We start from the raw sequence: 12,253 nt of genomic DNA, 5'->3' as shown, positions 1-12,253 counted from the left end.
ATGTAGAATAAAGTCCTTTTCAAACAGGTTCAATCAACAGAATTTTATTAGAGCAAGTTTCCTTATGCATCATAACAACAGCTGACAGGATTGGATTCTTACTCAGAGGGTCTCACTGACATGCAAAATGACAACATTTCCTCATATTTGCAGATGCCAAAAGTACCATTTAGCTGTGTCAAATTCCAGTTTGTGTACGAAGTCAGTGTGTTGCTAAGGAAATTACAGATGATATGGCATTGTACAAACACCATTCTCTTAATTACATCATTTTGCCCCGGTGGAAAATCACAGCTATCAGAGCAATACAAAGGAAATGCACTCTGCCGAAGCTGGAGCTGGAGCTTCTTTCTCACATATAATAATATCATCCTGAACCTATCCTGTGCACTTTGGTCAACCATCTGGGGTTCTGCTCAGTTTTCTCCTGCCTTTAGAAATGAGGAATATTGGCAGAAGAGTGCATAGTTACACTAGGTTTACAAATCAAAAGTAAAAAACAAAACCAAATCAAAAGTAAAAAACAAATTATTGCTGTAGTAAGTATGGGGCAAGCAACAGCATAAAAGGGGTCACCTGACAGCCTTATTAAGAGAGTTACAAACTGGTCACCCTCTCAGAAACTGCCGATTACAGATTTGAACATGCTGTATTCTTTCAGGACCTCTCCACTGAAGTGAACTCATTATTGCTTACTGAAGGTCTGTTCATCACCCACATAACCCCATATCTGACCTCCACTAGAGAAGCACTTGCTGCTAACAGAGGCCTGCCACTTAGCAGGAAAACATCACCATGCTGGAATGCCCACCAACACCCTGTTGCATTCCTCAGTGGGGCTCCTAATTCTCAACTGACAGGTGGCTATTTGGAAGACAGGTACAGACTGATGAGAACACATAAGCTGATCCCCACCCCCTTGCTCCTGTGTATAGAAGGGGGCAGGGTGCCCTTGGATACAACGCAGAATGGACAGCATAGTCAAGTAAACTTGGCCAAATCAACAAATATCTGACTGAACAGGGTGTGCATGTGAAGGAATAAAACTATGGCATCAGTAACATTGTAAACCTGTGTCTTTTAAGGTCACCAGAACTCCAGCAGCACAGCTTCCAAATTCCCCTATGTACATATTAAAGCTGGCTAGGGCAGAAAGTAACAAAGAATGTTGTTGTGGTGTTTTTTTTTGGGGGGGGGGTCTACTATTAACTAGATTGCACTACATTGGATCTACTTATATTCCAGTTGAAATGACCCCTGTATCGTTTCATGGTGGCTTTCCCAATTAATGTGATTTCCCCACATCATTTTTCCTAATACTTTGACTATCATTGTATTAAATGTTAATGTCCAAAAGCTATTTCTGGTTGTTGTTGGGTTTTTTTGGGAGGGTAGGAACTGCACACTTGTACCTCAAGATACATTATCAATATAACATGGGAAAGAACCAGTATTTTGGTTTTCCATGGCAGGCAGGCATCTGCCAGGTTGGCTTCCTAAAACATCTATTTTCCATAGAAAAGACAAAGCAGAAGTATGCCTGAAAATGCATAATTTCACACCACACCATCAGAAGCAGGCCTAACCTACTTAAACCAGTATGGAGCCAGAATGGTGCAGTGGTTAAGAGTGTTGGACTACCCCCTAGGAGAGCTTGGTCATGAAAATCACTGGATGACCTTGGGCCAGTCACTGCCTCTCAGTCTAACCTACCTCACAGGGTTGTTGTGAGGATTTTTTTTTTTATATAAATATTTATTAAGATTTTTTGTGAAAAAAATACATAAATAATAAACAACATTGCTTATATCATAACAAAATTTCATAACTTGTTTAGACTTCCTCACGTCTCCTGCTCCCACTTACATTGTTGAAAAGTTTTTTCAAGCAAATTATCATCTTGTTTACAATCTTATATCCACTCATTTAAGTATAGTCTAATAATTCTCCAAAAGGTTTGTATTTTCCTTGATCTCACCTATCATCAAATTCCAATCTAATTTAGTGGTGGCCAATTATTTATGATCAAGCATCCTTCTTAACATTCAACCAAATTACAATATTTTTGTAAATAAATCTTAAATTTCTTCCAATCTTCTTCAATCCTTTCTTCTCCCAGGTCTCGGATTCTGCCAGTCATCTCCGCCAGTTGCATATAGTCTATCAGTTGCATCTGCCACTCTTCCAGTGTGGGTAGATCTTGAGTTTTCCAATTCTTGGCAATGAGTATCCTTGCTGCCGTTGTTGCATACATAAAGAATGTTCGGTCCTTCTTTAACACCTTCTGGCCGACAATACCCAGGAGGAAGGCCTCTGGTTTCTTAGTGAAGGTATACTTAAATACCTTTTTCAACTCGTTATATATCATTTCCCAGAAGGCCTTCACTTTAGGGCAAGTCCACCAGAGGTGAAAGAATGTTCCTTCATTTCCTTTACATTTCCAACATTTATTATCAGACGAATGGTATATTTTGGCAAGTTTAACTGGGGTCATGTACCATCTGTATATCATTTTCATTACATTTTCCTTCAAAGCATTACATGCAGTGAAGTTCAGCCCAGTGGTCCACAACCTTTCCCAGTCCTTAAACATAATGTTATGCCCAATATCCTGTGCCCACTTTATCATAGCAGATTTAACCATTTCGTCTTGTGTGTTCCATTTTAACAGCAAGTTATACATTCTTGATAGTACCTTAGTCTTTGGTTCTAACAATTCTGTCTCCAACTTCGATTTCTCCACCTGGAACCCTAGTTTTTTGTCATTTTTAAAAGCTTCTTTAATCTGGGCGTAATGTAACCAGTCTCGCACTTTACCCTTCATTTTCTCCAAACTCTGCAATTTCCAATTGTCACCGTCTTTTTCTAATATTTCCCAATATTTTGGCCATTTGGCCTCCATATTGGGTCTTTTTCGGGCCTTAGCTTCCAGAGGGGAGAGCCACCTCGGAGTTTTGTTTTCCAATAAGTCTTTGTATTTTGTCCAGACATTGAATACTGCTTTCCTGACAATATGGTTCTTAAAGGCCGAGTTGTTGTGAGGATTAAATGAGAAGTGGGGGACCCATATATGCTACACCGAGGTCCTTGGAAGAAAGGTGAGCTATAAAGCCAATAAATAAATAATAAATAAATTAAACATCATTACACTTAAATCTCTTCCTTGTGTCAGAATCCAGCTAGATTATGCAAGATGTACATAACTGTACAGCAAGAAAAAAACCCAGAAATGAATTAATGTTCAATAACCCACTTAAATCATCAGCCCGTGTGTTAAATCTGAACCTACTGCAAATTATTTCAGGAAGAGGCACAGAGGCATCTTTGCTAAAAGGAGCAGCTTATCCAAACACACTCCGCCCACAAGTTTGTGCTGTTAATATACAGAAGCCTACGGGTGGGTGACTCAAGCCATTTCCTCTCAAATAGCTATCTGTTAGCAGCACTTGTCCAGAAGAAGCTTGACACAGGCTGAGATTGTTAAAGCAACTGAGGTCCACCTTTTGCCACTGATTTTTCTAGAGAAAATGATGGGACAATTCTACTTAAGCGTGTGATTTCATAAATGCAACTTAATGGCTTTTCAAAGCATAATGCCAAGGTGTCCATTAAAAGACACTCCAAAACTTGCCAGGGCTAAGAACAACCAAAGTACAATTCTAAAAACAACCCATGCCTACATTTATTTATTTTTAAAATGGATCAAAGCTACAGACCTTTAATTTGAGAACCTAATGCATCAGATCTAACTCTAAATCAAATCACTCATCAGAAATCATTGAAGTTAACATAAATAAATAAATGAGCAGTAAAACGTGAGCAGGAACCATCAGGCACATCAGTTTTTTTGCATGGAAAAACAACATAGAAAAGCAAACATGACCGACACAGTAACTTGCCAAGCCAATTCAATCCTAACCTAGAAGAATATGCAAGGCTGGATTACCTTTTTCTTTCACCATGGCCAGAACACCGTCTTTGTAGCAGAGGCAGCACAGATTAATTGAGGTGCTTTATAAACGCTTACACGCACACTCACTCGTGCTATCTTTCCAGCAGTAGTTGGCAGAGATGAAGAAACAATTGCCCAGAAGGCAGCCTATTCCAAAGTACTCTGTATTATTTTCCCACCAGATCTGACGTAATTGGAATGCTTGGTGCTGTCTCTCTCTCTCTCTCTCTCTCTCTCTCTCTCTCTCTCTCTCTCTCTCTCCCCTTCGGTCTGCTTTACTCTTCCTAATGGCAGCTCATTCCCAGGGAATGGACTCTGCCCCTTCTGCGGCAGGAAAGAAAGGAAGAAATAAAGAGAAAAAAAACAACACAGCACAGCAAACAGCAACACTAGCAGCCTCTGAGTAACGAAGACAAAATTCCACTGTCGCTAATCCACAGTCATTGACACCACCTTGCAGTCTTCTGACAAGGCACAACAGAGCTGGCAAGCCAGGACTCCCCCAAGTGACAGATACTAGAGTCAGAAGTGAGAGACGCCACAGGACCTGCTTCAAGTAACAAAATGGAAAAAGATTTAATGGTGTGTGTACACATACACACACACACACACACACACACACACACACACACACACACACTTATATATTTAGTTCCCTCTGTCAGACTGAGAAGCAACTTGACATGAATACAGAATCAGAGACGGCACAGGCTGCAGCAAGGCTGTATACAGTATAGGTTTCCAGTTTTCAGGGACAAATTCAATCACAGAAAAGCTTCAGGACTTGTATATTTGATAAAGTGCAGGATGGAATAAGACAGTGAAACAGGTGCGAGATGATAGCATGATCGCCAAAATATTTAAAGCAGTTGCTCCAAAGTTCACAGAAGACAACCAACCAATGAAGTAAGCACTGCATTGGATTTTGCACAGCAGACTCAAAAAAGTGATGAGTTTGCCCAGTCTTCTGGAATACATAGTAAGCTCCATCCTTCAACATAGCTCTTACCAGGGAAAGGCTTGAAACAGGTGTTGTGGGCAACATACATTTCTTGAACCAGAATTCTAACTGCCCCCACTCTCTCCCACACACAGCTTACAGTGCTGTAATTCCCACAGCCAGCAGTATATCAATCAAACACAGGCCTTTTTTTAAAAAAATCATTTTGGAATTTTTAAGAAACCTGCATTTTACTTCAAAAACCACACATGCTGGGATTTTCTTCTTCTTTGTACTGTTGTTTACTTGGTTCCTTCCACATTTTTTTCCTTCATAGTGAATTCTAAAATTCCTTTTTGAACATCTCCTGGAAATACCTTTGTACAGTTCAGTTACAGATTTATATACAGGTGTACCTGCCAAGAAAGGCCCTGTAAATAAATATGAAGGTGATTTTTCATGTCTGTAGTATTACTGGCATACAGAGACTCATCAGCCATTTTACTCGCCTGCATGGAGTTCGTCCTCATCATCATCAGCCTGATGAAGAGATGAATACCAACATCCTTGGTTGGTCCTACATCGCCAGCACTCTACACATCAACAATGGTGACCAAATACTTAAGGTAGTAGACAGTTTGTCTACTTGGGTCCCACAATAATCATTGACACTGAGCTGGGCAAGCTGGGCAAGGCAGCTACAGCAATGGCTCACCTCTCCAAAATGGTATGGGAGAATGTGATGCTAATGGCCAATACCAAGTTGAAGGTCTACCAGGCTTCCATTTTGAGCACATTGCTTTATGGAAGTGAGTCATGGGCTCACTTGCCAGAAGCATCACCTTGATGCCTTGCATATGTGATGTCAGGAAGATTTTGGGCATCTTGTGGCAGTACGCAGTCTCAAACAAATATGTATTCTCCCAAGATGTCAGGGACTGGTCAGATGAAAAGGAGTGGTAGAGACCACCACCCCAGGAGGCTTCTGAGCAGGAGGCAGATACAGATAGCATGGATCCAGATTCATGGCGGTGCCAAACAGGACACACCCCAGACGAAGAAGAAAAAGGCTGGGGAAATAATGGTGGATGAGGAACAGAAGCAAGCTATCAGATGCTCTAGTCCTGAACAGAGACAGGAGTCAGAAGTGGTAGAAACCATACAGCAGGCAGCTCTCACTTGAAAGCCTGGAAGAGCCTCCTCCATCTCCTTGAACGAGACGTACCCTTCGTATCTTAGAGCAGAAAGCCAAACAGACAGAAAGATTCCTTTGTCGGCCACCATAGGCAGCAGGAGGGGTTTGGAAACTAGGAAGTACAGCAAGCTCTCCGCATCTCTAATTCCACTAAGCAGTTAGCCAGGGAGCTCATGACAGAAGCCCACATTCCCAGCATGTCCACACTTGTCTCTCAGTGACATCTACACTAACTTGGCCATGTACACAGAATGGAAGATGGCAGGGTCCTCAAGGATGTGCTGTATGAGGAGATGGCTTCAGGCACTAGGCCTGTTGGCAGACCAACTCTGAATTACAAAGATGTCTGCAAACGTGACATAAAAGCTGGCAACGTGAACCCTGCCATATGGGAATCCCTTTCGGATGACCACAGTCAGTCAGGAGACAGTCAGGTTGTGTATCCACAGCAATGACCAGAGCAGGATTGACTGCTGGGAGGAGCGCAGAGAGAAGAAACACCATGGTGCACCTGTAGCAGAAAAACCAGGTGCCTTCATCTGCCCCACCTGCAACAAAAAAATATCTTTGCCATATCAGTCTCTACAGCCACAGCAGACACTATAACTCTCCAATTGTTTCACTTTCCCCCAAAAGTTGCACTCTTCCATTGTCTCCCAAGACAGTCGGATGCCAACAAGTATTATTGGCATACAAGGGTGTTTTTTTTAAGACCATACATCAGCTCTCTTCCTAACACCTTCTCCTCCTTATGATGGTTATTTTCTATAAGGGAATTGAAGACTATTTCACATAATCTACTCCTTACTGGCCTAAGTAGTCTCAACATTTTCAGGGTACACTAAGAGATCCTTCTTGCCACTGCCTCTCTCTTTTGCTTCAGTCCCAGCCTGAATGGATTAGGACTACAAACATAAGCAAGACACTGTTCTGTGCTTTATACCCAGATAAAAGTCCTACTATGCTCAATGTGGCTTGCTCCCAGGTAGGCATGCATAGGATTGCAGCCCAAGTTTGCTACAGACAGGATATGATTCTTTAAATTCTTGGGGAAACGGCCAAACTGGGACTGAGGTACCCAAGAGTGAAAGCTGAACCAGGGGCTTATGGTTACTTGTCCCATGTTTCCTATCTATCACCCAGATTCCTCTCTTTGTTTTGGCTCCCAGGAGTCCTTCCTCTAACAGTAACTAAAAGCAGATAAAGTGGCAATAGCAGCCCAAAAAAAGCAGAGTAGTAGATAAGAGAGGATCCTGGGGGCAGCAAGGTCAGTGAATAGGAAGAAGAGATAGAAGTCAAGAGAAAACAAGACCAGAGTTGCATCCAGGGCATTTACTGCCTAGGGTTAGCATTGGGGAAGGCTCCAGTGGCAATGTTTTTTAAGTGGTCACTTTCCAAGCATCAACGTAGATGCAACCATGAAAATGGTGGTAAAATTGTCTTGCTGTAAAACTGAAGAAATGAGCATAGGAGAAGAAGCCACTTAGACTTGGTGCAGAACAGGTGCTGAATCCTTCTCCTGCCCTTGCTTTCCAGATGAAACAGCTTCTCACTAGCTGTTTTTCTGCAAGTGGGAGAAACAAAGGTGGGAAGGAGATAGAAAGGGGCAGAATGAAGGCAGGGAAGCATTTTAAAAAAAAGGAAGCCCAACCCATATCCCAGCAGTAAGTTGTACCGGCTTAACATGTAGTTAGAGCTTCGGTTGGGATGTTTGAATAAAGGATCACCCCTGAATAAATGACTACCTTGTTCTCAGTGGAGAGGGTTAGCTCTGGGATCTGTGAACTATGGGACAGGTATGGTAATTCTAAGTGCATATAAAATAGGAGGAGGAGGAGGAGGAGGAGGAGGAGGAGGAGGAGGAGAAATAGCCTGCTACTTGGCCAGCAACATATGCAATGCTTGCCTGCCTTTTTTTCTGCTAAAAGAGGTTACAATTAAGCTGCAGGAATCTGTGCTCCATGCCCAAAGTCCTTTCCCTTTCAAGGGCATATCTTCCATATACCCTTAACCATAGTTCAGCATTCCAATCGGTAGCATAAATTAAGTGTGCTCTTATCCAATGTTATCCAGATCCTGGGTGGACAGGGGGGAAAAATGTAGTCTTACCAATTTTCTTTCCATTTCCCTGCACCACTGCCTCATCTATTGGTGGCATGAAACCCTGGACAGATTATCTCAAAGGGAACACAGCATTAGGCCAACACAGGGACAGAGGGATGGTGCATCTCAAAAGAGTGACCCTCAAAAGAGTCACCCTTAAATTTTATCTAACAAGCAGTCACCATTAGTTGTGACAGATATTGAATCATCTGGCATTCCTTGTATTCCTTATTCATCCAGGTCTGTTATTTGAATAGATGAGACACACAGGAAAAAATGCATTGGGTGTGTGTGTATTTCCTCACCAGTATAGGCTGGGCTTCTGTTATCAGATCCCTTATAAACCCTGGGAACAGAAGGATAACATTCCAACTTCTGTGGCTGACTATACTGCTAAGAATAGCTTTAGGACCTCACTATGTGGTGATGGATTGAAACTTTTTGCCCTTAGATACTAAGCTGGTTCCAATGCAACGACAAACAGTGGTTTATAGCTACTTATACAAGACTCTGGCTCATATGCTCCCCCCCCCCCCACACACTTTCTCCTTCTCCAGGATGGCTGGGAGCAGATCAAAAGCTTTTACTGCCAACAGCAATTAACCACAGTTCTGTGTTGTGTCTAACCCTACATTGCAGTTACGCATCTTATGTATCGTTAGCTGAAATAAGACAGCTTCATAAAACTTTGATTTAGAGTTGACTTCATTTAGTTAAGCATAGTTAAGACTAACTGCAGTTTGTCCAGGTTGAGGCATCACAACAACACTTATGTGGTTAATCATAAATGGATGCAGTGGAGGAGAAGGGTGAAGGGAGTATGCAAGCCTGAGGCTCATAGAAACTGACTCCTGTAACAATAACCCAGTCTTTCATTAAAAAATTGCAGACTAGTTTGAGTAGTTATTGTTTTACTGCATTTGGGATCTTGAAGGAGAACATCATAGTGGTGCCTCCCACAACTTTCTGTACTATTACCCTCCTGGAAATTACCATGTCTGCATATGAAAAGAATTAACCCTTAGTGGTGATCTTGCACAAAACGTTTTTCTCACCAGGTATCACAGACTTTCCACTTCAAGAGATGTTGGCATGTAAGGGTAACTGCTGAAGACTGGAACATTTTGCTCATAGAGTGGCCAAGTCTCATTTTTCACATGTGCTAAGGATTAACACTGCCATGTTCCATCTTGTTCCCAGTCCCAACCCAGCTGAGTGGCAGCCAACTGGAGAAAAGAGCAAATTGGCCCTTCTCCTATCCTCCTGTATTCCCAATTCTATATGTATGCATGTATTTATATGTGCATGTGTGTGACTGTCTATATCTATATCTATATATAAAAATATCAAACAGCAATTCAGACAGTTGGGTCTGGATCCTGGTGGAATGCAGTTAATCACTATACCCATATATTTATTACAGTGACAAACAAAATAGAAATTTTAATATTTCTGCTTAGAAAGCCTCCCTTCACTGAAGTTAAGCTATGTAGAGGCCACACAGTTTTCATGTGTCCGGTGTGTTCATCTTGTTCTTCCTATTTGTTAACATTGCTGGAGATACAGTACGTACACCATCAAAACACTTCAGACTCAGGGCCAAAATAAATGCAGTTCAAGAAATCCATTACAAGATCTTGTTGTTGTTGTTTTGTATTTTGGTTAAAGAATAAAATACTAAGTATAATAAAAAGGGAAATTCCTTGGATGCCCAAATCCAGGTTTGAGGAAAGTACTCTTTGGTGAGAGAACCCCAAAACATGCAGCAAAGTAAAGCATGGATATATAGGCTGTTAGACCTTTAAAATATCGCCTTCTAAGTTCCTTCCAAAGTTCTCCACTTACCTCGCAAGAGCTGTTACTAAATGCAGAGAGGAAAGGATACAGATACAGTCCAAAACATGGTAGCCCCCTGGCTCCTTTTTTCCCAAAATGAAAAGTTTTCAAGAGATCCAGCTATGGTTTTCCCATGTTACATTTAGCCTGGATCTCAGCTGTTGGATACTACAAATAAAACAATGTAAATTGAGCATTTTTGCTTAGGTATATTTTACTTTTATAAAGAACATGTTTTGATTGCTGCAGGGAACAATAGTACTACAGTGGTGTTTTCTACAGCAAACATGTAAAGTGTGTGATTGAAATGTGCGTGCACATGCACACATCTTTAAATGCCTATCTAGGTTCAGTTTTCCTAGATGCATCTCTTTCTTCCTCACCTTATCTACTGCGGGAAACAATCATAATGTGTATAATGTTGCCCAAGGCCTGGCACCATCACCCAGAATGGTAGGGCAAATGCCTGGGGACACACAGTTCTTTGAAGGCCTACCACTGCCAACAGCAACATCACCTTGATGCTTCTTGCAATAATAATAATAATAATTAGTAATAATTTCTTTTACAGAAAAGTACTTGCCAAGCCAGGCACAGCCACCATCACCACCCTTTCTCCAGAAAGCCTCTAAAGCACATTTCTTCTCATTGCGTGGCTGCCTCCCTCTCCTCTGCTGCACCACCATGCAGCTCTCCCCCTGCTGGTAAGAGATGCAGAGGACCCTTGGCCAAGGACCCCTTCAAATTGGCACAGCCTGCAGCTTTGTCCTTGAGGGAGCAATGAAGTGTAAAATAGCAATTCTAGAAGCATACCACTAGTTTGAAGCTACTAGTCTACCACAGATTTCGGCTAGCTTTGTTTTGTTTTAAAGTTCCACACAATCATCGCAATTTGAACTCATTATGGTCCTGTTCCAAGACAGAGTACAAGAACCAATTCAGTTTTGTATATTAAAAGCCATATACACAGACAAGTGAGTGTTTATATTTTGTTACAAATGTATAGATTTCTTGTAAGGATAGGAAAAAAGGGGGTTCAAAATGGAGTGCTTGACAGTAAAACAAATAAAATGCTGAAAGTTTGAATAGGTCACAGAGTTAAGCCTGGAATACTGGTTCTGGGAAACAGCATGGTGTGGGACATAAATTAGCCTACAGAGCATTTTGCAGACATGATTCTAAGCTGAGCAAGGAACCTGAAAGAGTTAAGGAGTCTAAAGGACCTGACACCTTTAATAACACTGAAAAGTAACCTGCCACCTTCAATAACATGCTTCACTTAGCAATAATGTGCTTAATTTTACCTCATCTGGTCACAGCGGAGGTATTTATTTCTTCTCTTCTTGTGGACATTAGTGTAAAGCAATTGTCCATAAGCATTACCATAGCAACAACTGACACCTACAATGATGTGGGATTTCTTTCAGGGCAAAAGTACATAAGAAACCAGAGGAGCTTTACTATCATCCAAATAATAAAACACACCAGTGATCAGACACCTTGCTTTGGCTTTATGGTGTAATTTAAACATAATACTGTACTACCCTTTATTGAAACTGCTGAAGAGTTGGCCTAGCTCCCTAACGCAAACACACAATGTCGAACAAATGTTGCGCTAGTAGAGACTTTTGTGCTGCTTTCCACTAGAACAACAATTCAGTTAAATACGGCCACATGGACCTGGCAATACTAATAATTCTGAAATGTCATGCATAGCCTCCCTTGAAAATAGGCGCTGAAAGTGATCTGCTCCCCTTCCCCCACCACCGTGTTTTCGCAGTAGCAAGCCAAGAACATTAACAGTAGGAATTAAGACTATTTCACACATTATGGATTAGGAGTGTACACTGTGTGTACATCAACAAATCTGGGTCAGCTACACACATTTATATCACCAGGTACATATGCAGCAGATACCTGGAACTGGTTGCATATCACCAGTAGGTCCATGCGCATGCAATAAAAAGACAAATGCATGCTCTCTTACTCCAGAGTATGTATAGTGATCATTGGTTCACTCATCCTGAACAAAAAAAACCAAACATATATAGGTCACCCCTTTTACTCATTCTCTGTTGTTGTGTTTACAATGGTTTTCAGTGTGATTACGGAAATAGAAGAATAACAGCACAATCCTAAACCTGTTTACTCAGAAAAGTTTTTATTGTATGGTTTTCGGTATAATTGTTGTAAACTTCTCTGCTTTTTTATGAATAGCAGTATGTGG

General features: G+C 41.3%; 1 protein-coding gene across 28 annotated transcripts in view; it reads right to left on the bottom strand.

Annotated features, from left to right (window-relative positions):
* The window catches only part of ABLIM1 (actin binding LIM protein 1), a 217,240-nt gene that overhangs the window by 126,911 nt on the left and 78,076 nt on the right, over nt 1–12,253 (bottom strand). For 2 of the 28 annotated variants that reach the window (XM_083741288.1, XM_083741292.1), the window contains exon 1: nt 3,947–4,359. The exons of 21 other annotated variants lie outside the window; for them this stretch is intronic. In XM_083741288.1, the coding sequence (XP_083597414.1) occupies nt 3,947–3,962 (16 nt within the window). In that variant the 5' untranslated portion in view covers nt 3,963–4,359. Of the gene's footprint in view, nt 1–3,946; nt 4,373–12,253 lie in introns of those variants that run through there. 5 more of the 28 variants (XM_083741289.1, XM_083741315.1, XM_083741316.1 and 2 more) reach the window with 5 other exon arrangements.

The sequence above is a fragment of the Podarcis gaigeae genome (assembly GCF_964106915.1).
Source record: "Podarcis gaigeae genome assembly, chromosome: 5".
Classification (NCBI taxonomy): Eukaryota; Metazoa; Chordata; class Lepidosauria; order Squamata; family Lacertidae; genus Podarcis; species Podarcis gaigeae.
This window is presented reverse-complemented; position numbering and strand designations above follow the sequence as displayed.